This window comes from Schistocerca americana, chromosome 4, assembly GCF_021461395.2.
Source record: "Schistocerca americana isolate TAMUIC-IGC-003095 chromosome 4, iqSchAmer2.1, whole genome shotgun sequence".
NCBI lineage: Eukaryota > Metazoa > Arthropoda > Insecta > Orthoptera > Acrididae > Schistocerca > Schistocerca americana.
Genome location: NC_060122.1, coordinates 852,391,625 through 852,419,359, shown reverse-complemented (window position 1 = coordinate 852,419,359; position 27,735 = coordinate 852,391,625). Strand labels below are relative to the sequence as shown.

The window sequence follows — 27,735 nt, the reverse complement described above, 5'->3', positions numbered from 1 at the left end:
TAATTTATGTAATGTAGTTGATACTTCAAGTAACTTAAACTTAAACAATGCATTAGTGTCTAGTGGTAACTGCAGTGAAGCACGTCATATGTAGGTAGCTGTGCTTTTGTAAAAAAAAATTACAATACAAACACAATTAAATGTGTAATGGATAATACCAGAGAAGGAAAGTTGCTACTCACCGTATAGCGGAGATGCTGAGTTGCGATAGGCACAACAAAAAGATTCACACAATTATAGCTTTCAGCCAGTAAGGCCTTTGTCAGCAGTAGACACACATACACACACATACACTCACACAAATGCAACTTGCACAAACGTCTGCAGTCTCAGAATTTCATCTCTCTGAGACTGCAGACGTGTGTGTGTGTGTGTGTGTGTGTAAAGCTTTGCCACCTGGATCCTTCCCTCTAATACCAGCTGTTATGGACTACATAGTTGGGATTTACTATTGCAAAACATCCTTTCTCTACCATAATCCTCCTGGCCTAAACCTCCGCTAACCCACTGTTCTCACATCCTCTGCCCAACAGTGACACCTCCCTCTGTCATCTGACCCCTTCCCAATCCACTCCTCCAAGCCGTCTTCCTAGTATGCCGCAGCTCTCCAGCTCTGGTACTCGTGTGTCACATGCCTGTAAGCACGTTCACTTGCTACCCCTCCCTCTTGCGTCCCTACTACCGTGCACACCTGCTGCCTCTCTCTGAGCATCTAGCTACCCATTCCTAACCTGCTTCCCACCTCTTTGCCCTTCTACACACTCCACCTGACAAAACCCCCAGCCGCAGTCCACCTGCTGAACTGCGACCCTGGCATTGGGTGACCAGGTGTGCGTGCGCGTGCGCGTGGAAAACTTTCAAATGTATTTATCAACTAGACAATCAGATAGAAGAAAATGAAACAAATGTAATTCTGGATTTTATCCTCAAAAAGTGTAAATAGCAATAGGTTCATGAAGTGTATAACTTGTGCTTATAAACTAATTACCCACCATTTACATTTTACCAAAATTTACACAATTTTTTTAATGTTTTGTGAAATGCGTAGGAGAGGTGCTTCACTGAATTTGATGTTTCTTGTGTTCCTGTGAGAATGACAAAATGTATGTAATTTTTATTTTATGTTAGCTATTGTCTGCTAGTGATTAGGATATGAAATTAATTCTGCTGTGGTTTCAATACTGTATTGTTAGTGTGCTGCCTTGGTCACTTCATTAAAGTGTTGAGTACCAAAATGTACACAGATTGATAAAAAATGTGATACGGCATAAGAGAATCATTGGAGCACGTGGTTTATCTTGCAAGACTGGTAATAAAGATAAATTATGTGCTGCTCTGTCTCGTGTGTTAAACATGTAATTACTCTGTTGCCTACATAGTATTCACCGGCTGGGTGTTTAGCATACTGTCTTATACGATACGTAAATGTACATGATATTCAACTAGATTTTTTATTTCTTTAATGCTATTTGTATCTGATGGAATTGACATTTCAACTAAGTATAATGAGAATCTACAGTTCTCATATTGATATTGTTGTAATTTTGATAGATTTTCTTCCGAAGTTACAGCACGTAACTTATGCTGTAATAGTGTGTGTTTTGTATAATCTCTCTTTATGATGCGACTGCATCGATTAAATTGAAATACTGACACCTCATCACTTCTCCCAGCTCCCATTACAAGCTTTTGTCCCATACCCCATCCCCTGTCAACATTTTCTGTTGCTGTTTAGAGATGATATTTGATTATGAATTGCAGCCACAAGTTGATTAAGGAGGTATTACTATCTTCTTATGAACAAAATATAAGAACTGGCTTACTGCAATATCATAGACAGATTTATCTTGAACTCTACATATGTATTTCCGATACTTGCAATTTGTGTTAGTGCAATTGAATTGTCTTCCATTTTTCACTTGTTTCAGCATTTTTACTTAACAGTGTGATAATAAAATAAAGAGTAGCAGATGTACAAACTATAACGGTCATATAATTTGTGTGTTTGCTCTGTAATCTTGAAATTGGCCAGATTGCAAAACTGTATCATTTGATCATGTAAGAAATTTATCTTTTCCCGTATTTACTTGTTTTAATATAAATGCAGTATATTTTTAGTGTAAGTATGTACAGAACATATGTGGTCATTTGCCATTACTTTTAACAACAAATGCGATTTTTAGTCCCTGGGAGGTGCCACCAGTCTTGTAGTCCACATACCCCTCCCTCTTCATATTCCTTCCTTACTTATTGTGTATGTTTGTGTTGATTAAAATCATTGCTGTGAAATTGCAGAGGTGTTTCTTGTCATCATTGTTGGGGATTTTTGTACATTGTCACCTGAGAATTTATGCGGAAAAGTCAGTCTCAATATCTTGTTTTCTTTGCAGCATTTTCAGAAGAGGATGAAATTCTTGTTGACTCTGCAATAGAGCTTAATGTATTTGATTTCCTCCATCAGACCTTCCTTATCAATGATTCTTTGTATAATGAGGTAAGAACTACTTATATTTTGGATAGTTTTGTTTGCATGTATTTCAGTTGCACTGTTATTGAAATGGATTATTTACAAGAAAATAATAAAGTGAATCAACTGTCAAATAAAAATTTGTGCACATGAGCATTTTGAATTATAAATGTTACTGCCGACCGGAGTGGCCGAGTGGTTCTAGGCGCTTCAGTCTGGAACCGCGTGGCCGCTACAGTCGCAGGTTCGAATCCTGCCTCGGGCATGGATGTGTGTGATGTCCTTAGGCTAGTTAGATTTAAGTAGTTCTGAGATCTAGGGAACTGATGACCTAAGCACTTTGGTCCCATAGTGCTCAGAGCCATTTGAACCATTTTGTAATGTTACTCCTTCTAAAAAAGAGAAAGAATGTAGGTTCTGTATATTTGAAGATGACAAACAGCTCTCAAGATGTGTCTAGCATGTGACAAGAACAGCTGGGGCAGCAGAGATAGAAAGAAGAAACTAACAATTTGATAATAACAAATCATTAGCAAACTGGAGAAGTTAGAAGCCACAGGTACAGAAAAGAGAAACAAGGAAATGAAGTACCATGAGACAAAGATGTAGACAGATGTCAAAAACATGGGAACAGAGGAATGGAAACTGTAAATAGTAAAAGTAGAGAGGAAAGGAATAAATAAATAAAGAATCGTGTTGAACACAGATCTCTGTAAAAGCAGAACATATGTAATTTGGAAATCTGGCCAAACCATTCAAATATTTCAGTCCAGACACATTCAGTGCCCTTTGATAAATTTTTTTTAATAAAGTTGAACATGCCTATTGTGGAAATGGAATTCAAATTTTAAGACTTAGTTAATTATTCATTGTATAATGCAGAAAAAGACTTACACACTACTACTGTGTGTCTTAATTATTCATGTCTTTACAAGGATGCTAATTTCAACATGAAGATTGTACAGTCCTGACAATGCCATTATGTGAAAGACATGAGTATTGTTCCATTAAACAATGGTTTTACTTTCAAGAGCAAACATTCAAAAGAAATGCACTATCTCCATTGTTTTCTGTCAGTTTCAGTTGATGTGATGTGTAGCACATGATGTTGAACAAAAAGTATGTTTCCCTAACATTTAATGAAAAGGTTAAGGTAATCCTGGTGAGTGCGAAAGACACTATTTGGGTGCTAAATAATATTGCATTTCAAATGTGGTAAAACACAAATATCTGGAACTGTAAGAATAGTTTGGGAAAGGATCATAAGTGTAGGTGCTAAAAAACATAAGTTTGTCTGAACCCGTGCTGCAGAGTGATACTAAAGAGAATACTGAGTTTAAGGCAGCCGAAGGATAGCTGGACAGTTTCAAAGAAAGACACTACATTGTATGGGACAAAGTGTGTGGGGAAACCTAAGAATGTGCAGGAAAGTGTAGCAACTGAATGGAAGACAATATTGCACAACCTGACTGCAAATTATGACTCGAAAAACATGTTCAGTGCCAATGAAACAGGTCTCTCTTATAGTGCACTGCCTTCATAATCTCTAGTGGTTAGAGGTGGAAGAATGACCAAGGAAAGACTTACTATACTGCTGTGTGGAAATGTGTTACGTGAAATGGAGAAGTCACTGGTGATTGCAAAAGCAGCAAAAACCTGTTGTTCCAAAAACATAGATGTAAGCAAGCTTCCAGTTGCGTGGTGAAGCAGTAAAACGGTGTGGATGGTGAGTGGTCTTACAGCAGAATGGCTGGGCTCTTTCAGTGCCAAAATGAAAAAAAAAGTAAGTAGGCAACTTCTCTTTTTCATTAGTAATGCAACTGCCACCCTAAAGTCAACTTACCAAATAGCCGCATACAACCCATGAGCCAGGGAAGTATTTACTCATTAAGTCCCACTGTAGGTGATTATATTGATGCGCTCTCTTATTATTAGTGTTGAAGAGGCCAAAAGTGTGTTAGCTCTTGCATGCTAATTTTCTGATGTGTATGCAGTAATTTGGATTGGCATGGGAATAAGGGAAGCAAAGCCTGAAAACTGTCACAAAGTTTTTCAACAACGTGGGCTTTGGAGGTGAAGAAGAAGATGCTTCTGCACTTACCAAAGCTCAGTAAAATGCAGGAGCAGTTGGTGAATTAATCCAAATGCAAAATATTTCATGCCATCCATATGACTACTTTTGGTGTGATGATTTTCTGTCAACTGTCTCCACTTCGCCAACGGATCTAATAGAAATCCACAGCACAGATGGTGATGAGGAAACAAACGAAGGACAGGAGCAGCAAATTGATGTATAAAAGTTAATGTGCCTGAAGAAGCAGTTGCATTCATAAATGATGATACACAATTTGCAGCAAACACAAATTCTCTCAAGCTGTTGGAACTATGGTATAGTGGAAAAAATTCGTAGAAAAAAAATTTCGAACAGGAAATTCAAACAACTTTTCCTCCTTGATATGTGTCAAAAATGTGAAATTTAAAGCAAATAAACAGCAATAATATGTATGTACAACAATAAACAAATTTTAAAGTTACAGCAAAAATACAGACATACCATATTATGTATCAATTAAGTGTAACAGTCTGTAGTTGAGTCAGCATAAGTTGATCCTTGACAGTTGCAAGGAGCTGGATCAGCAGCTTTGTTGGCTTACCTCAGCCAATAACTTAACGTGATTTTGCAAACACCTCTATGGCAGTGGTTCAGTATTGTCACAACTGTGTAGATGGCTACTGCTTTCGCATGCAGCCTTAAGGCTTTGCATTTGAAAGCTGGCAACAGCATTGCGAGCTGTCGAGGATCGTGTTATGCTGTTTCAATTTTGGTGTTACAGTGTACAATATACAGTAAATGAACATCTGCTGTGCAGGAGTAAAGGTATGTGAATATGTACATAATTCTAATCTTGTACTTTTGTGCACGATACTTGACAAATTTTGCGTAGCTTGGCGTGTTTTATGTAATCGGGAAACTGATCCAATTTGGAAAATAATTTTGGTCCCATGTGACTCCATTCTGAACAGTGGGCTTAATGTGCAGCTCGTTCAGTTTGAAATGTGATGTATCATTGCTATCAAAGTCTGTTGATGTAACATTCCACCAACAAAAGTTAAAAGCATGTTCCTGCGAATGTTTCATACATAGTATAGTAGTTAGACAGCGGCATGGTGTGACACTAAATGTTGACGGACAACACTTATGAAGGAATTGAGAGAGATACCTCAGGAGTGTGTAACTTGTAAAATTGTTGATAAAATTGTATATTCTAGCTGAATTTGGAATAATGACTAATAAATGAGATGACAGTACAAAATTTCTTGTGTGATTATGAAAACAAGTAAAGTTAAAACTTGCTCTCACGGACACAAAAGGTGGTTTAGAATAACTTCGAATTTCAACCTGGAAATTTCAACTTCTTTGTTGCTTGCTATAGTTTGTGTGTAAGCTTTTTGAATCACCTTACATAAGCTCAAAAGTATATCATTAAGGGTGCAATCTTTCCCACACAGATGTGCCTTATAACATTTGTTACATGTGGCTTCAGCAAAGGTGCACTTGCACAGTTAATAATTAAATCCGCCTTGTTAGTAGGCCTAATTAATAGGCAGATTTGTAATCTTCCTAGCACAGCCAAGTTTGTTGCAAGTACAGTTCACAGCAATTACTTAAACAGTCCCTCCCCCAAATTTCAACTACTGTCAGTAATGGTAAAACAATAGATGTGTACCTGTCTAAAAAGGCCTCTGTCACTATGATCCATGTTATACTTCAGAAACTTTGTTAGTCAGTCATTTCTCGATATGCGAGAAAAATTCCCCCCTGCAAATTAATACAACAAAAGATAACAACTCAGTTCAGTAGAACGTGGCTCAAGACTATCAACTTCTGCATCTACATATGTACCCCACAAGTCAACATACGGTGCATGGCAAAAGGTACCACATACCACAACCAGTACTTTCCTTTCTTGTTCTACTTGCAGATAGAGCAAGGGAAAAAATGAGTGTCTAAAAGCCTCTGTACGAGCCCCGATTTCTCACACCGTATCTTCGTGGTCCGTACATAAAATATACGTCGGTAGCTGTAGAATCATTCTGCAGTCAGTAGTCAGATCCCGGTTCTCTAAATTTTGGCAACAATGCCTCACTAAAAGAGCATTGTCTTCCCTCCCGGGATTCTCATTTGAGTTCCCAAATCACTCCCATAATACTTGCGTGCTGATCTAACCTACCAGTAACAAATGTAGCAGCACACCTCTGAATTGCTTTGCTGTCTTTCATTACTCACACCAGGGAGGGTCCTAAACACCTGAACAGTGCACAAGAATTGGTCACACTAACATCCTGTACGCCATCTACTTTATGGGTGAGCTACACTTTATCAGAATTCTTCCAATAACATGGAAGTCAAGCATTCACCTTCACTACTACCAAGATGCATTAATTCCATTCCACATAACTTTGCAGTGTTACACCTAGATATTTAATTGATATAGCTGTGACAAACATCACCTTACTAGTGCTGTATTCAAACGATACGGGATTGTTTTTCATAATCGTCCGTGTTAACTTAAATTTTTCTAGGTGTTGACTAAGTTGCCACTGATCACACCAACTAGAAACTTTGTAATCTTGTATCCTCGTACTATTGCACTTCTCTGGGTCACTACTGGCAATACCCTTGTCTCTGATGAACACTCACCATCGAAGACAACATTCTGGGTACTGTTACTTATGAAGTCTTCAGGCCACTCTTATACCTGGAAACCTATTCTGTATGCTCGTACTGCTGCGGGGCACCATGTCAGATGCTTTACAGAAATCTAGGAATTTAGAATCTGCCTGTTGCCCTCCGTCCATGGTTCATAAGATATCATATGAGATAAGGGCAAGCTGAATTTCACACAGCTGTGATTTCTAAGTCTTTGCTGATTTGTGGGCAGAAGCTTTTCTGTCTCAGGGGAATTTATTGTTTTCAAACTCAAAATGTGTTCAAGAATTAGCTCACACTTCTTAGTGCTAGATAAGAGTGCTGAAATAACAATGCACAAAATGTGGCACAGAAATTAAAGTAAATAGTCTGGATTGTGGCACAGGCAAACAGTGTTGTCTTGTGATCTAACAGTGACTGCAAGAAAGTGTAAAGTACACAGTCAATGAAGGTATGTTTAGTTAGCTATCCTCCTCATCGTATCGAACTTGAATTTATTAAATGTGGTCTGTTGCAGATTGCTAATTATAATTTCCATTCCTTCTTACCTGGTGTAGCTAAGTTTATTTCAGTTTAACACTTCATAAGTTTTGTTTCTGTAGTTCTCTCTCCTCTCTTCCCTTTCCTTTTGGGGCAAAAAGTTCGACACCTTTATAAGCTCGTGTGTCACTAACTTTTTGTCTGTTTGTATTGATTTTTTTCCTGTTCTGTATACCTTTCATGTCTGTATCAGCTTTAATCAAAGACTTTTGTGCTTTAGCAGAGATACTATTTTATCAAAGGAAAATCAGCTAAGATAACTAATGAATTTGAGACAGAATGTCTGGCCAGTACTTAACTCTAGGAGACAAAATGTGCATTACTTCCTACAGACATGTACTGTGAGAGGACATGGACCCTCCTGCAACCAGTTGGCTCCAGTCATCGTGGGGTCTGAAAAATAGACCCTCCCACAATGCACTCTCTTTTCCTCCCTGAGGGAGGAACTATTAGTTCTGAAATGTAGGTGATGTGCCATTTATATTATCGTGTGCGTCTGTCAGAAGTAATGCGCATTTCATGTCATGAATTTAAGTACTGGCCAGCATTTCTGCCCCAGTTTTATCACAATGTTTTAAGCAGTCTCATTGCCTGCTTGAAGCTTCACAAATTGTTTCTTGTATTACATGTAACTTAATCCAGATTTAAATAAGAATACTTTCTCTTTTTTGTTGACAGGCATTCTACTTGCAAAGATTACACACACTGATTACAGACTTCATCATGTTCATGCCTTTCAAGGTCAAAGAACTTCGAAATCGGGCAGATGAAACTGCCCGTACGATGCAAGTGTATATGCAGGTGAGTGGGAGTATCCTTTTCCCATGCGCCCTCCATTATATTATAAAAGTATGTTTTGAGGAACTCTTTTATGTCTCAGAAAATATTAATTGCCTGAGAAAGTGTTGTTATAATTTTTGATGTCCGGTACATATTTTTGCACATTTTTTTAGGCAATCTGGAGTACAGAACTACTGTTTCTGAATACATATTTTGATTTGTTCTGAAAAACCCTGCTCTCAACAAAAGAAATTGCAAAAGTCTAAAAGTGTGGCACCAGACACAAAAATGGTTTCCACTAACACTAAAAAGTTTATACTCAGCTCAGAGGTGTATGCTTACCACATTCATGACATTTAATAAGCAACACTTCTGTTGGCTGCTCGGTCGGTTAGTATGTTGTATGTATGTGGCCCTCAGTGTCGAGTTGCTTGGCACCGTTACTAAACTAATTTAAGACAAATATTGCAAAAATATTTAAAATTTTGTGTTGAAAGGTAAAATACGAAATGGAAATCTGATTCACTTCGCTCCATTCCCCTTTGCACAGAAGCGCAAATGACGTAAGAATAGGGTGTGAGCCAGTCTGTAGAATTGATTATTCTAATACACATACAATAACTACACTATAGCTAAAATAATGTAAGAATGGATTGTCAGTTTTTGATCACTGAGAAAAAAAGAAAAAAATATTTTGAGCCACCCACACTAACATACACAAAATGTTGTAATAACGTTTGTAAGTCTTTCGCAACATGGACCACACTAGTTTCATCATCTCTTTACATGGAGGCAGATCATCTGGTAATGCAAAACACATCCTGTTACATCGTCTGTATATACCGGTACGCCACAATCGCTCTCCACTGGTGTGCTCAGTCACTGGAGGAGAAATCCTTGCATCAGAGCACAGTGCCCTACCTGCAGGCACATCGAAAGTAGTTCTTCCTGGCTCAGCAGCCAGAAAGAGGACTGATACAGCCGTAATGTCCTCTGCAAAAGCAATGAATCCCCGTTTAGATGCCACATAAAATTCCGTAAAACTTGGATTTTAAAATGAAGTCTTGGGTAAAATTCTTTATGTACCCTAATAACTCTAAAGTAATTCTAGATATCCCTATTAGCCAGACTGGCGAACATCTTGACCCTTGATAAATCACAGTAATAGGGTCCTGATTAAGTGCCACGATGTCTGACTTGGTATAAATCCAAAATGACCTTGTTGCTCGTAGCCTGTTTACAAATGCCCACATTGTTGGAGAGCGAGCAACAGTACTGAATGCCAGTGACCACAGGGTTGAAAGTAGGCTGCACACATGTCACATGTTGAGGGTCTTCCTCTTGACGACAAGTAGTAGCTCACCAGCCTCTACACAGAGCTCACCAGCCTCTACACAGAGGCTGGGAATTGGACTGGTCGTAAATGCCTTTGTTGCTAACCTAATCCCCTCACAGTGAACAGCACTGGCGATTTTAAGATGTGATGGCCTAGATGAGTCAGGAACTGTACATTCGTAGTGAAGGCAGGCACACACAAAAGCCTCTAAGAACTGGAGTGGACATGTTCAGTCTGATCATCAGCTGAGGCTGAGGCATTTTAATATATTCAGTGACTAGGATTTTAGCCATTATAATCTCAGGTGTGGTAACTGTGTCAGCCTCTGATGAAGTGTAAGACACAGAAATCTCAATGAACTGTTAAAACTGATGACAGTGACAGAGTCATACCAAATGGTGAGCATCTCGTGGAACACGGCCCGTCTCAGCTCGGTATATGTCTGGCGAATGTGGGATACCTTAGCTGGGGACTGATGGCGGCTGCCAGTCCTCTGTAACGGTAAGCTCTGGGCCTGTTTCAGCAACTGCTATACGCACATTAGTGGATTGTTGTCTGTCGTAGGGAGCTGGCACGGGTTCTGGCCTTAATGATCTGCATTGCGAGGATGAAAAATGCTAATTGGGTGCTGGCTGTTTAGGTGAAAAATTCATTAGCAGGCAGCCACAGTGGCACCTGCTGAATCCTCGTTGTATAGGGCTTCCTCCTGCTTCTGCTGTCGTGTATAAGGCTTGCTCATTCTTCTGCTGTCTTACTTAATCATTGAACCAGTCAAATGAGTCTAGTAAATCTTTTACCGTGTACACATGTGAGTTCGTACTAGCAAAAACTATAAACAAATAGTTACAGTTCCTCATAAATGGTATTTTATATAAAGGTAATGAAGAATAATGACTTCATTCTAGTATTGTGACTCTAAAGATAATTTTTCCCATCCATTTTCCTACTTTTCAATACTAAGGTTATCTACTATTGGCAGTTTTTGTTCACCACCTGTAGCTGTGCGTGCACACTAACTGGAATCAGCACCGAGATCATGAACAGCTTTCTGCCTACATCTACATCTACATCCATACTCCGCAAGCCACCTGACGGTGTGTGGCGGAGGGTACCCTGAGTACCTCTATCGGTTCTCCCTTCTATTCCAGTCTCGTATTGTTCTTGGAAAGAAGGATTGTCGGTATGCTTCTGTGTGGGCTCTAATCTCTCTGATTTTGTCCTCATGGTCTCTTCGCGAGATATATGTAGGAGGGAGCAATATACTGCTTGACTTCTCGGTGAAGGTATGTTCTCGAAACTTCAACAAAAGCCCGTACCGAGCTACTGGGCGTCTCTCCTGCAGAGTCTTCCACTGGAGTTTATCTATCATCTCCGTAACGCTTTCGCGATTACTAAATGATCCTGTAACGAAGCGCGCTGCTCTCCATTGGATCTTCTCTCTCTCTTCTATCAACCCTATCTGGTACTGATCCCACACTGTTGAGCAGTATTCAAGCAGTGGGCGAACAAGCGTACTGTAACCTGCTTCCTTTGTTTTCGGATTGCATTTCCTTAGGATTCTTCCAATGAATCTCAGTCTGGCATCTGCTTTACCGATGATCAACTTTTTATGATCATTCCATTTTAAATCACTCCTAATGCGTACTCCCAGATAATTTATGGAATTAACTGCTTCCAGTTGCTGACCTGCTATTTTGTAGCTAAATGATAAGGGATCTACCTTTCTATGTATTCGCAGCACATTACACTTGTCTACATTGAGATTCAATTGCCATTCCCTGCACCATGTGTCAATTCGCTGCAGATCCTCCTGCATTTCAGTACAATTTTCCATTGTTACAACCTCTCGATACACCACAGCATCATGCGCAAAAAGCCATATTGTGAATAGCAACGGTCCTATAACACTCCCCTGCGGCACACCTGAAATCACTCGTACTTCGGAAGACTTCTCTCCATTGAGAATGATATGCTGGTTTCTGTTATCTACGAACTCTTCAATCCAATCACACAATTGGTCTGATAGTCCATATGCTCTTACTTTGTTCATTAAACGACTGTGGGGAACTGTATCAAATGCCTTGCGGAAGTCAAGAAACACAGCACCTACCTGTGAACCCGTGTCTATGGCTCTCTGAGTCTCGTGTACAAATAGCGCGAGCTGGGTTTCACACGACCGTCTTTTTCGAAACCCATGCTGATTCCTACAGAGTATATTTGTAGTCTCCAGAAAAGTCATTGTACTCGAACATAATACATGTTCCAAAATTCTACAACTGATCGACATTAGAGATATGGGTCTATAGTCCTGCACATCTGTTCAATGTCCCTGCCTCTGAGCATTTCTGCACTGCATGGTGGAGCGGGTTTAGCATGGATGCAATTTTAGTCACAACAGCTATTCTTGCTATATTATTAATGACTGCAGTGGAAAAAAGGCACAAAGATTTAACATGTTGACACATACTGAGACTAGTAATGAAAAATAAAAAATATGTACATACGAATGTACAACAGTTAAATTCCCATCTTCATAATCAAAAGATTAGTGAGGAAATAAAAGCAAGACTACATAAAAGAGAGAGTTCAGAGCTTTCAGATCGCTCAACACTAGTATTATCTTATAGATTTGACATGAGCTCTACAGATACTACAGACTATGAAGTCTGTCCAATAGGGTGATCAAGCCCATCATGAGTCTGCATTGTGGTGTAGATTCCCAACTCGGTGGAAGAATGAGGATGAAGAGCAAGACAAGCCTCACCGTTACGGTTGCATCTTGTTGCAGTGAAATATTAATGGTTTCAGGACACATGTGGAAGAACTGAAATTTCTAGTGCAGGGTAGATCTCTGTGCTTGTTAGACACATTTTGAAATTACTGAGCTTTTTGCTCAATCCACTGCAAGGATGACATGAGTGGGAAAATGACAGGAGGAGGAGTAACTTTGTTTGTAAATAATACACACAAGTCCTCTGCTATATCCTCGGTTATCGATTACCAGGCAGCTGCAGTTGAAAGTGTGCGGTACAGTAGATTATAGTATGCTCTCACTACTAGCTGCTACAAGAGGCAGTCAGATACAAGTCTTTATAAAAGACCTTAGAGAACAATACCCTTGATCATTTTTCTTGTTGGGAGACTTCAGTGTACCCAATGTTTAATGAGGCTTGGGGGTGTCGGAGGACTGTGTGATGTCTCAGGAGCTGTATACACCATCTCTGGCACTATCTCAATCATCCACAGCCATGGGTCCCTCTTTCTCCTTACTTGCTGTCACAGATTCTGATCAGTGAGTAGGTTGATGACCTACACTCTGGTAACTATGTTCCATTGTTGATACAGCTAGCAAATGGAGCAGTCCCTGAAAGGGAGCTACCAAGATGAGTGATCAGCAGAGCCAACTGTATGCTGTGGAGCGAGCTGACTGTTTCTGGACTTTTGAACAGGATCCATGAATGGGTGGATAACGTAGTGTGTTCCTTCATGCTGCTGAAGCCCTTGGGTCACCTTAGGAGGCAGCATGTACCTTGATGAGTGACCTACTATTTGCTGTTGATGTTAATTTGGCTTTATTTGCTAATACATCAGTCCTAATTGAAAATGAGATTTCTGGAAGAATTCCAGAAAGTGCCAAAACATTTTAGAACGACCTGAATCTTGGTTCCATCAAAATAGACTAAACCCAAATGTAACTAAAACCAAAATGATGCAGTTTGAAACTAAATCATTAGAAAAGAGTAAAAAGAATATAACTTACAATCATTAGAATATCACAGAGGCAAATCATGTTATGTCCTTGGTTCTAAATTTTGATAAAAAGTTAAATTAGAAGGTACACATTGACTACTTAGCAAACAAACTTAGTAGGTGAGCATCTTCAGTGCCTATTTCATAAGATAACACAAACATAGGCACCAGAAAGGTAGTTTACTATAGCTGCTTTGAGTTGGTTGTTGGTTATAGCATAATTTTCTGGGGAAATTCAGCAAGTGTCTCAAGGCTCCTAGTATTTAAAAAAAAAAAAAAAAAAAAAGGAATATGTGTGTTGCCAAACAGTGGCAATCATGTTGACCACTGTTAAAAATTTTTTTGTTTGAGGTGCTCTTATTCAAAAACCAACATATCTTCGACACTTCCCATTTCCACCACAACCACAACATTCACCATAGTGATGATTTTAAACTTACAGTACAACATTTAAAACTCTTATGCCCAAACACCAAAGTATATGGAATTAAAAATTCACACTATATTTAGCACAGAGCTTGGTTCACTGAAAAGATTGCTCTTTACTCTTCTGGTAGAAAAGTGCTATTATTCTATTAAAGAATTCATTTAGAACAGTTTCATAGTTTGAATAAGGGAACAATACGTTTTATTTTTGTGTACTGAAAACTATGATAAGTATTTTTGTGGCTATACCTCAGAAATTATATAAAATAATGTAAATTTTTGTAATTCTCCTAAAATGTTCTTATTGTACATCATAACATGACTCCTATAAATCAAATCAAACATTGTGAAAATTATATGTAATTAGATGAATAAATCACATTTCACAGTGCCGTTAAGCCGTCTGGGTCAGGTGTGCGACAAACTTGCCCCGTTGGAATGTAACAATATCAGAGAAGGAAAGATGCTATTCACCTTACACACACACACACACACACACACACACACACACACACGCGCACATGCAAACACAACTTGCACACGTGTCTACAGTCTCAGAGAGCTGAAACCACACTGTGAGAAGCAACACCAGTGCATGATGGGAGTGGCGACTGGGTGGGGGTAAGGAGGAGGCTAGGGTGGGGAGGGGGAGGGTTAGTATAGTGGGAGTGGCGGACAGTGAAGTGTTGCAGTTTAGATGGAGGGCAGGAGAGAAGGTGCAGAGGGGGAGGGGTAAGGGAACAGAGAGGGGGCTGGATGGCAGAGGACAGTGACTAACGAAGGATGAGGCCAGGAGGGTTATGGGAACATAGGATGTATTGCAGGGAATGTTCCCACCTGCACAATTCAGAAAAGCTGGTGTTGGTGGGAAGCATCCATATGGCACAGGCTGTGAAGCAGTCGTTGAGATGAGGGATATCATGTTTGGCAGCGTGTTCAGCAACAGGGTGGTCCACTTGTTTTTTGGCCACAGTTTGTCAGTGGTCGTTCATGCGGACAGACGGCTTGTTGGTTATCATACCTACATAGAATGCAGCACAGTGATTGCAGCTTAGCTTGTAGATCACATGACTGGTTTCACAGGTAGCCCTGCCTTTGATGTGATATGTAATGTTAGTGACCAGACTGGAGTAGGTGGTGGTAGGAGGATAAGTCTCCATGACCAACTATATCCTCACCCGCAATTACTTCTCGTTTGAAGGCATTACCTACAAACAAATCTGCGATACGGCTGTGTGCACCCACATGGCACCATCCTATGCTAACCTATTCATGGGCCATCTACAGGAATCCTTCCTAAAAACCCAGAATCCTAAACCCCTCACCGGGTTCAGATTCATTGATGACATTTTTGATATCTGGATTGAAGGCGAGGACACCTTATTCACGTTCCTCCAGAACCTCAACAACTTCTTGTCCATTTGCTTCACCTGGTCCTACTCAACTCAACAAGCCACCTTCCTAGATGTTGACCTTCACCTCAGAGATGGCTACATCAGTAACTCCATCCATATCAAACCTACTAACCACCAGCAATACCTCCATTTCGACAACTGCCATCCGTTCCATACCAAGTCCCTTCTGTACAGCCTAGTCACCCGTGGTTGTCGCATCTGCAGTGACGAGCAGTCCCTCTCAAAATATACCGAGGGTCTCACTGAAGCCTTCACTGACCCTAATTATCCTCCCATCCTTGTACAAAAACAAATCTACCGTGCCTTATCTTTCCAGTCTCCCACCACCTCCCAAAGTCCCACAGTCTGGCCACAGAGGAGCATTCCCCTCGTAACTCAGTACCATCTGGGACTGGAGCAACTGAATTACATTCTCTGCCAGGGTTTCGATTACCTCTCGTCGTGCCCTGAAATGAGAAATGTCCTGCCCACTATCCTTCCCACCACTCCTATCGTGGTATTCCGCCGTGCACCGACCCTACACAATATACTTGTCCATCCTTACACAACCCCTGCTCCCAATCCCTTACCTCATGGCTCATACCCCTGTAATAGACCTAGATGCAAGACCTGTCCCACACATCCTCCTACCACCACCTACTCCACTCCAGTCACTAACATCACCCATCCCATCAAAGGCTGGGCTACCTGTGAAACCAGTCATGTGATCTACAAGCTAAGCTGCAACCACTGTGCTGCATTCTATGTAGGCATGACAACCAGCAAGCTGTCTGTCCACATGAATGGCCACTAACAAACTGTGTCCAAAAAAAAAGTGGACCACCCTGTTGCTGAACACGGTGCCAAACATGATATCCCTCGTCTCAAAGACTGCTTCACAGCCTGTGCCATAAGGATCCTTCCTGCCAACACCAGCTTTTCTGAATTGCGCAGCTGGGAACTTTTCCTGCAATACGTCCTACATTCCCAAAATCCTCCTGGCCTCAACCTTCGTTAGTCACTGTCCTCGCCCATCCAGCCCCTTCACCGTTCCCGTTCCACCACTACACAGCCGTCATTCCACCACTACACTCAGTCTTTTTATTTCTCTGCTTTGGCTGTGAGAGAGATTGGACAGTCAGAGTGTAATTTCAATCAATGAAAATTGTATTTAATACAATTATTTTGATTTACACATTTTAACGTTATTTGTCTCTAATCATGTTAGTAAAGGCACTAAAAACCCTGTTGTCGAGCATCTACCCCCCCCCCCCCCCCTCCCGTTTCTCTCATTAGTTAGTACAAAGGAGTTTTGATTACTATTAAACTTACGTCTCAGTGATTATAAAAAGCTAAGAATGGAATTGGAAACCCATTTTCAAAACAAAATTATTGCAGTTTCTGTTTGAACACTCTTTCTCATGTCTTGATGAGTTTGAAAATGAAGTAAATGATAATGATAATCAGTTTAGTTCTTCAAATGCCAATACAAGTATTACATATCTGAAGTTATTACTGTGGAACATATATGTGCATGTTGGGATTGTGACACGTTGCTTCCCGTCTACTCACTGTCTTCTAAAGCTTTTGTTTTAGACTGTGTACCGTGTTAACATTTATATAAAGTTACTTTGATAGACAAAAATAAGTATATAAATATTTAAGGTTTTTTACTGTATTTTTGCTTTGCAATTTTCAAATAAACAGTGTTTTAATTTGCCTTTCTCATATTCTTATTGCAGGAAGGTTTAGAGCCTCCAGCAAGACTTCCACATCATTATGAGCATATGTTACTAGCCATGGCTCGTTTGTATCATTGTGATAGATTACAACAGGAACTTGTCCTCGAATACTGGAATCCTCCAGAAGAAAACAGAGGGAATATCCTTCCATTCCGTAGTACCCCTCGAAAGGTTGGTAACTGTAGAATATTAACTGATTTGTTACTTTAAAAGAGGATTGTGTTATATGCAGACCCTGAACTAGTAGGATTATTCCAAAATTGTCACATGGAGGAGGAGGAGGAGGAGGAGGAGGAGGATGAGGAGGGAGGGGGGGGGGGGGGGGAGGAAAGGAAAAAAAATAGTTAATAGGGCAATTGTAAACCACAAGGAACAGGTTGCCATACACAAAATGAAAGGATTGTGTAGATTGTTAAATTCTTAAGGTAAAATATAACAAGAAGATTCAAAAGATTCTGAACCAGTGAAGCTATGAAATTGGCAAATAATGGCTTTTATATACATATAAAACTGATCAAACGTTTTACAACACTTTCACAACTTGCATTTTTTGTTGTTGTAAACCTCTGTATCAATACTCTCTTGAGCACATGAAATGAAAAGCAAACTCTTAGTTCAGTTGAGTACGTTGTCTCCCCCTCCTGTCATGAACAGGAGAGTGCAGCTTATGTACACTGTTATGTCTATCAGCATATCTCAGAGACTCATTTCAGGCTCAGACTGTGTGCTCATTGTCACTTCACATCAGAAGTGGTATCAGCATGGGAAGGTGCCTACAAACCACTGTGACGTTATTTGGTTTTTCAACAGCCGTTTGTGAGAGACTAAAAATTGATGATCTCCCTCCTAATGATTGCCTGCAGTCAACACCACCAGCTGGTGAACATTGCTTACAAATTATGATTCACAAGTATCCTGAGGAGAATGCACAGAATTGTGTGCTTTCGTTGTGGAGACCATTGATTGAGTTGTTTTGACGCAGCCAACACACACCCAGACAGCACACAACTGTCGGTGAAGAAGGTGGACAAGGGAACAGCCAGAATGGAACCTTTTTTTTTTTTTTTTTTTTTTTTTTTTTTTTTTTTTTTTTTTTTTTTTTTATTATTATTATTATTAAAAAGGCCCTGGTAAATTGATGTGTAGTCCCATGGGTCCAACAGGGAAGTAGCCAGTCACAATTTGGATCTTTATCATGTACTGACGCCATTGGGTGTAATGTAGGTTTGTCTTTTGATTCGCTCTAAAGCTAACCTTTCAGTTATGCTTAGTCTTTAAAAATGACAAAAGCAAGAACAAGCTATGTCCACCATGTGAACAGCCTCCTCCTACAGGCAGGAGTTGACTGAATGAACGGGTTGCAGTATCTGCTGACATAATCCAACTGAGCATACTTATGACCAGTTGAAACTTGCATTGCATTATTTCAGGAACCCTCCTCACATACTGGATGATTAATGGAGTGCAGTTGGAGCGTGGAACAGGCCTGAGTAGCAAAGTGTTTCTGTAGATCATGTGGACGAGGATCATAACATGGTGCAATGTGAAGGGGGGGACCTGTATTGATTCAATATTGAATGTTACCTATCAGCACATTTGTTTCACGGATGTGCACTTTTGAAGAACTGCCTTTATATTTTGGCTATTATTTTGTTTTTATTTTGCAGTAAGGCTATTTTTTAAAGTTTACACAAGGCTTATTTCCCTGCTCCCCTTTAATTCAAATCTACATAAATTTGAAGGAATGCAGGCGATGGAAAACATTTTTTTGAGTGGTTTAGAATAACAACTGAAGCTATAGAGGAAACAATTTTTATGTTTCAGAAAAGGTAAATACATTGGGTAAGTAAAAACTTGGTGATAACATAAATAATTGAGGGAATACATGCTACCATTTTTAGATACAGGAAAAGCCGTTTTAATACAATCTCTATATTATGAAGAGAGTAATAGGGACTTTCTGTGTTTACGGAGGCTTAGTGGGAATAATTAAAATTGCTGCTCACAGTCTGGCCTCAGCAGCCAGAGACTGTCATATTGTGTGTGTGTGTGTGTGTGTGTGTTGCCGATAAAGATCTTTATGGCCGAAAGTTTATTTTCTGGCAGTCTAGTTCTTGTGCATACCTGTGACTCAGCATCTCCGATATATGATAAGTAGCAACTATCCTTTTCATAATATTGTCATATTTTCCATTGTTTAGTAACTGAAATAAGAAATAATTGAGCTGTGTGTTAAGAAGGGTGAAACAGAGGGTTGAAGTTTCTGTTTAATATTATTTAATAGGAATGAAGAGATGAAAGAAAAATTTGCTACTGTATAAAAGTGAACCTCTTACACATTTATGTCCCTGCTTGTTGGGCGCCATAGGATACTAATAATCATAGTGTTGTACATTCTAAGATACTGAATATTTGTTTAGATTTTGGGGGATCCAGAGCTATGCTCAGAAGGTATGCGGTTCAGGTCAAAAGCCCTGCACACTGTGCATGTGCAACCGTTTCTGCTGCATGATCATTGTGAAATTCATGTCAGTTGTGAGTGAGACGTTGGGGGTGTGACGGTTGTGTATGTGATTACTGATTTGTCTGGCTGTGTCAAGAGTAATTCAGTTTTAAAATGGAAGGTAAAATGGGGTCAGGTCGCATTACGTGTAATGTCAATGTTCCTACATCAAAATTGATTCGCTACACGCATAGAATCCGACAGAAATTTACAATGCTTTGAGGGAGGTGTGTGGGAAGAGTGCAGTGAATTGTAGCACAGTATCATGGTGGGCTGTTCATTTCTGTGAAGGTCGGTTAAGCACTGAGGACAACCGAAGAAGTGGAAGGCATCAGCTGCAATGGACTATGCCTTTCACATTACTATTAATGACATTATGAGAGACGATTGATGTAAAACATGAGGAAATTGCGTATGAAGTAAGAATGTCAGTATCACTCATATCAGTTTACTGAATCGTAACTGAAAAGTTAGACGAGAAAAATTGCTACGTGTCCTCGGAGTTTTTTGTGGCGGCACGACTGGATAAAATCTTCTCGGTTTTCAAGCCGCGTCAATTCCAGTAAAAGTCTTGAGCTTTTGATGACTAGTTCTGCCATCATTGTCAGGGGTAAAACTACTGACTGCTGGGGCCGGCACTATTTCCCACTTGTACACCCACGATTATGGCCGCTGGTACCAGTCGGAGGGGGCCGAAATGATGCGTGCGCAGGAGGCAGGTCGGGAAGCTCCTCAGCAGACCGAGTGGGCCAGCACCACGTTTGAAACTGCCACTCCTGCCTCCCTACAAGTGTTGAACATCCTCCGTTGCTTCGTTTGACTTCCAAAGCCCGTCCCCATGCCCTACTCAGTGTGTAGCCCTGGTTTCTGTTGAAATTGTTGCTGTTCATTCCAATCTCAGTCGCCTCATTTATAACGGAGTTCCAGTATGTTGATGCATAAGCCAAGACTCTCGTGTTCTCAAATTGTATTTTGTACCTGTTTTTGAGGCAATGCTCAGCTGTGCCCATCTTGTCAGGTTTCCTTTGCTTGATGTGTCTCTTGTGCTTGGTACAGCACTCCGCAAATGTGCAAATTATCTGGCCTATGTTGATGCTGCTGCACTTGCAAGGGACACCGTACATGTCGGGCACACAAAGAGCTGTGTCGTCTTTAACAGGGCGCGACGTATCTTGTATCTTGGCGGCGGGCTGGAATACTGGTCTCAATCCATGTCTCTGAAGTACACGTCCTGACTTGGTGCTGGTTGCCCTATAGCAGGCTCATCCAAGAATTGTGCCCGGCGGGCGCTCCCGCACCCCGCGGGCGCAAGACAGTGTAGTTCAGCGCCCCGTCCGCGACCGTGTGTCGCTAGTGTTGGCATAGGAGCAAGAGAGAGAGAGAGAGAGAGAGAGAGAGAGAGAGAGAGAGACTGCACAGCACTGCTCTGCGCTGGACTGTCCTGCGGTCAGATCTAACCTAAACAAAGTATTCTATTTTAGAATTAATTTTATGTAAGGGATATAGAGCTTCCTTGTTACTGTTTGTAGTTACAAGTAAGTATTTTTTGTTATACTTCGTGCTACAATTTTTTGTATCCCTTTTCAGAGTTTAGAAATCGGATCCTTAGTTTTCTGTTTTGTACGTAATAATTTTAACTGACCAAGTTTGAAAACTAACTAAAATAGAATTAAGGTTATAAAACTCTTTAATTCTTACAGTCAACATTGTTAAAGAAGACAATTAACATTTTACACTTTGTCTTTTTCGAGGAAACGATTTTGTCTAGGCTCGGTACAATATTCCGTGAGACTGCTAACCTCAAAGAATTGATTAAATTTTTATCACCATAGAATGAACGGTTATTAGTTTTAGCAAGCTTCAAAAGAGAGAAAAAGCGCTGACAAATATACGTGGAACAAAACATTGAGAGAACTTTGGCCGCGTGCTTGTGCAAAAGAGGATATTTCTCTCGTGGAAGACAGCTGTAAAAGTCATCCAAAGTTTTACACATAAGAAAGCGGTCCTTCAGGCTGATATGGCACTGTAGGTCAATCAGCTCTAGTTCAAGCACTTGTGAGACGTCCACTGGCCGAAGGGAAAACGGGCGAACAAATATATCTATCGGCTGGCGTTCGGGCGGTCCGCACGGCCAGCTAAGTGGCAGGGCTCAGCTACTGCAGCAACGTACGAATTCGCCCGGGGCGCTGGCCGCAGGCGATCGCGGGCGCTAACGCCACAGGGGCACAGTTTGGACGAGCCTGCCCTATAGTATGGCAGGAAAACTGCTGACTTTGCTTCTTCTACTGATTCACGAGGCGTCCTGCTTCAGTGACACCTGATAGCATTTGCAATTTCTCTTCTGCTGTAGCGATTCCCCTTAACATGTACCTCAAGTGCTGCAACTCAGATTGTAGGTGGTAGTCATCAGAAATAACTTTGGCTCTGTGTATTAACATGTTCAGGACCGCTTTCTTGTGTACAGGGTGGAGAAAGCTACTGGAGTGCAAATATCAATTGTTGTGCATTGGTTTCCTTTACACTGAACGACAAAGCTGGCCTCCTGCCTTCCGCTCAACTAAAACATCTAAGAGCGGTAGCTTGCTATCCTTCACCATCTCGATGGTAAATTTAATGTTGGGATGGACACAGTTTATGTGATACACGAACTGCTGCTGTGTATTTTCACCGTGAGGTTATATCAGGAAGGTGTCATCAGTGTACAAGACCTATTCAGAAAGTAGGGAATGTTTCCGTCTGGTGCCGCTAGGTGCACACTGATCACATATATTTTGGCATGTGCCTGTTCGGCAGCTCAGTCGGCATCCATCTGTGACAGCAGGAACGTCTGTGCATCTGGTTTTTTCGATATTCGAATTTGAAATGTGCGCTGCAATCTAAAATCCCTCCAGTTGTGAGATGTGGCCTGTGACATGGCTTTTGTTGGCAAAAACCTAAAAAGTATAGAAATTTATCGTGAACTGTGCGAAGTGTACGGAAAGAACGTAATGAATGAATGTTCTGCCGGGAAATGGTGCATTCGATTTAAAAATGGCCGAACCAACGAACACGATGAAGAGAATAGTGGACGCCTGAGCTCTGTGACTGACGATCTGGTCGCTAAAGTTGACAAAACGATTCTTAAAAACCGTCGCTTCACAATAATGGAGATTTCGCTTTCTTTTTCACAAGTTTCACAGACTTTGTTGTTTGAAATTGTCACTCAAAAGCTAGGCTACCACAAATTTTGTGCACGATGGGTGCCCAAAATGCTTAAAGAGTATCATAAAGAACAGCGAATGGGGGCAATGTTGACATTTCTGGAGGCCTACCACAAACCTCGTGATTCATTACTGGATCGAATCGCGACTGGTGATGAGACTTGGGTGAAACACGTCAGTTGCGAGACAACATTACCCTCCGTGGAGTGGGGGCACAAAAGGTCCCCCCCAAAAAAACAAGAAAATGTTTGCAAACCTTGTTAGCAAGGAAGTTGATGGCAACAGTGTTTTGGGATAGGCAAGGTGTGCTTCTTGTTGATTTTCTCGAACAAGGAGAAACAATAAATTCTGTCCAGTACTGTCAAACTCTGCACAGCCTTAGAAGAGCAGTTCAAAACAAACGCTGAGGAAAGCTGACGTCCACTCACTGACTGAAGTCTCAGGCGGCAGAATTTTACGACGAAAGTATTTCAAATCTTGTCCATTGCTGTGATAAGTGCCTCAATGTGTTTGGTAACTATGTGGAAAAGTAGTATGTCGGTCACTCTTTCAGATGCATATAATAAAATGTATTTCTTGTACTTAATTTTTTTTAATACCAGAATGTTCCATACTTTCTGAATGACTCTCTTACCTAAGGAAGCAAGATGTATGCGACACCACAGAGTTCAGAGCCCGCTCCTCAAAGAGCACCAACCCTCAGGGGCTCACCATTTTTTTTGCCGAGTACGGGCTAGGCTATCCTGACATTCTTGAGCTGGGGAACGGTAAGAGCCGCCGGTCCTCTGCCACCGTAAGCTCTGGGCACGCTTCAGCGACAACCGTGTAGCGTGGCAGTGGAACGTTGTGAGTCACAGGGCATGGGGATCTTGGCTCGACTGCCTGGATCGCAAGGATGGAATAAACCTCTATAAAGAAAACCTCAGTCTCGAGGTTTTCTGCGTGCTGATTAGATGCGTGGCTGTTGAGGTGGAACAGTCATTAGTGGGCAACCTCTGGGGAACCTGCCGCACGCCAGTTGTATGAGGCTTAGTCAGTCACACGGGGCTCTGTCTTGAGTGGACCCTTATTTCCCTACCTGCTCATGGGACGGAGATGGAACCTTTGAAATCTTCTTCTTCTCCTCCCGGCGGGAAGGGTGTACTATCGGGGAGTACTCACACCCAATCATCAAAAAGAATGAGGGAGGCTAGTCCTCCTGATAATAAAGATTGTTTGTTAGAATGAAGAAGGAGAAGCAGCGGAGACATGAGACAAATTATGGAAGAATATGACCATTCCAAATTAATATAAAAATTTCGTACTACTACTTTTTGATCTCATGCTTGAGAAACTGGAGCGTATAAATGAAATGTGAAACTATTTCCTAACAAAAACTTTTTGCTTGTAGCAGGCCGAACATGCATTTGATATTGATACTTCGTGAATTATATTCTGTTGTATTAAAAAAAAAGTGACCGTTTTTGCCAAAACAGTCTCATTTATTAGCTGCAATATTAGGCAGGCCTATTTCGTTTTATCTTGCAGACCATGACAAAATCCACGTAATCAGATCAAGAAACCACACCAGATTTGGGTACTATTTGTATTAACAGCTATTTCAGTATTAGACTACAACATTTTGTTTTTTCATGTAGCAAAACGTTTGAAGAAGTATGATGAGGTAATAGATTCTTTTGCAGAAAGGAAAGCATGCCATGTAAAGCTGTAGCATGGTTAGAGAGGGGGAAAAATGCTAGGACTTAAGGATTGAAGAAATGTGTATTGTCTTGCTTTTAACTTGTCTTTATTGGTTTCTTGTATCCTATATTGAATTTTATATTACACAAAAAAAGCAAGTTGTTAGCTAATAGACAATAAAGAGTGCAAATTTTCCTATGAGTTCATGTTCTCCAAGTTACAAATAATTCCATCCAATATTACATGTGAGGTTTTTTTTATTAAAAAAAAGGGGGGGGGGGGGGGCTGAATGTCAAATTGGCCAACTGGGTGCAGGAGAGGCACCACAGGACATTTTAATTTCCACTGCTCTGAATATAGTTTGGTGGCATCCATTACATTACAAAATATTATACGTTTGAATTCCACAGAGCGAAATACAATGACGTTGCGATAGGAGAATGCTGTGTAAGAGGTGTGGCACTGCTCTTTGGCACACTTAAGACCAAATAACATGTTTTACATTTCTCCAAACACACGTTTTCTGTATCAGACTTTTCAGAAAGATGTGCACTACAAAATGAACATATTTTTGAAAAGTCTATTTTTTAAAATTTTTGGCATCCTATCTATCTCAAATGCTCGAGGGAGGAGGGGGTGGGGGGTGGGGCACCACTATCCGGTGCTGATGCGCAGAGCAGTCTGAGTTGTAGTGGGAAGGTGGATAGTCTCCGTGTGATGACCCGTGTTTACATTTAGTGATTTTGCTGTTTCCTCTTCGTTTATTGCTCTCACGTCACATGAAAATAAAACGGATTTCTGCGGCCGGGAGCTATCAAGTGAATTAAAATACATGCACGTAATTATGGAAGGCTAAAATATGTTATTAGATTAAAATTTTATTTTATTTCCACTTTCTGACAGTCAAGCATTAATTGCCTTGCAGAACAATGAAGTTATTTTTGCCAGTTTGCTAAAGAAATTTGGCTTTTATTAATCTTTTCCACTGAGGCAGTCAATTTATTCGAAATGAAGTGTTTAATTCTGCACTATTGGCTAGTTTCAACTGTTCACTGCATTCCAAAAGGTCATCTTTTCATCTTCTAGCATTTACGGCATTATGCCATAATAAAGAACCAAACATGAGATAACACAGTACTGGTACCACAACACTACCTGCCTGCTACTACTATACCATAACCTTAAAGTTGAAGGCAGGTTGTTAAATAAAACTATCTTGTTAAAGCAATTATGGTATAACGCAACAGAGCAGTGTTACCCTCTGAGAGGAATTTTGTTATGTTGACCGTGTTGTACCTAATGGAGGTGGCTTATCAGAAGTGAAAGTCAGAATTACGTAAACATTTAAACAGTAACAAATAGTATTTTACCTACCTACACTGTTTAGACAGTAAAGAAAAACGGTCGCCAGCCTAATTAGGCAAGAGAATGATTAACATTCTTGTTAAAGAAATTAGATCTGAGTAACTTCAACAGACAAACACAACCTGTCTGCTTGTCTCTGTGTATGTGCGGATGGATATATGTGTGTGTGTGTGCGAGTGTATAACTGTCCTTTTTTCCCCCTAAGGTAAGTCTTTCCGCTCCCGGGATTGGAATGACTCCTTACCCTCTCCCTTAAAACCCACATCCTTTCGTCTTTCCCTCTCCTTCCCTTTTTCCTGATGAGGCAACAGTTTGTTGCGAAAGCTTGAATTTCGTGTGTATGTTTGTGTTTGTTTGTGTGTCTATCGACCTGCCAGCACTTTCGTTCGGTAAGTCACATCATCTGTGTTTTTATATCTAAAAACAAAGATGATGTGACTTACCGAACGAAAGCGCTGGCAGGTCGATAGACACACAAACAAACACAAACACACACACAAAATTCAAGCTTTCGCAACAAACTGTTGCCTCATCGGGAAGAGGGAAGGAGAGGGAAAGACGAAAGGATGTGGGTTTTAAGGGAGAGGGTAAGGAGTCATTCCAATCCCGGGAGCGGAAAGCTTGCGAAAGCTTGAATTTTGTGTGTGTGTTTGTGTTTGTTTGTGTGTCTATTGACCTGCCAGCGCTTTCGTTCGGTAAGTCACATCATCTTTGTTTTTAGATATATTTTTTCCACATGGAATGTTTCCCTCTATTATATTGACATCTGTGTTTTTAGATATACAACCTATACTTTGCCACACGCGAGTGCAATGAACTCTGACACCTGCATATGTTCACGGTTAAGATGGGAAGCTGACAGAGCAGGGCAGACTATTTGCATAAATATAACAGATAACGGAACACAATATTACTTTCAGGACTTATTCAAACTGAATAAGTTTTATAACATTACTATTAATATTCACTGCAGAATCATAAATTGGACACAGGTTAAGGATTATTTTTCAAACACTTTCCTAGTTGACATAAAATTATAAATGTAGTTCACTGCAAAATTATCAATTGGTCACAGTTTAAGTCTCTCTCAGTTATTGACTATTATTTAAAAAAGAAAGTTAATTGGAATTCACTAGCAGGCTACTTCTCACTGTCTTTTGAATAAAGAAATTATTTTTCTCATAAATAGTGGTCTTTCTATTTGTTATCTAGCATTAGCACAGTAGACAAACTGTGGATCCTGTTATACTATTAATATGCACTTCCAATACACAAGAGAGACAAACATTTAGCAAATATGAATATATAACTATCCACTATTGCAGTTTTCCACTTTTACTGCAGTGAGACACAATGTTGACAAATTTACAAGAAACTGACTCACCTTTTGAAATTTGTTACAGGCAGCACTATGATCATTAACTAAGCAAAACTTTACGAGCCTCAGTTTTAAGAACTTTTAATCTTTCTACAGCAAATTGTCTTTATTACTACAGTCTTCTGCCTTCAAATAAATGATTAAATAGGTGTCTCTGAAATTTCACAGAACTACATTTGCTACCTCCCCTAATTTCACTGAATCCACTGTAAATCTGAATATTCCCTTCTTACCAAAGATCAAACAACAAATTATTTGGCTTTGAGGCTTTCATTTTTTCCACAAACTAGGACACTCGGTAATCATAATTCAAATGGAGAGGAACCTGAGAGGTGTTGTGATAAGGAAAAATTCAAGGTAGGTACATGAATTCAGTTATAAGTTACCTTATATTTTTGCACAGTAAAACATCTAAAAAGCTGATCCTTCACTGTACATTATTATAGCATTCCGATACAGTGAT

General features: G+C 40.3%; 1 protein-coding gene across 1 annotated transcript in view; it reads left to right on the top strand.

The window, feature by feature from the left end:
* The window catches only part of LOC124612680 (nuclear pore complex protein Nup205), a 314,008-nt gene that overhangs the window by 94,309 nt on the left and 191,964 nt on the right, over positions 1-27,735 (top strand). Inside the window, exons 8-10 of the mRNA XM_047141009.1 lie at positions 2,391-2,494; positions 8,397-8,519; positions 17,147-17,317. Coding sequence (XP_046996965.1) covers positions 2,391-2,494; positions 8,397-8,519; positions 17,147-17,317 — 398 coding nt within the window. The remainder of the gene's footprint in view (positions 1-2,390; positions 2,495-8,396; positions 8,520-17,146; positions 17,318-27,735) is intronic.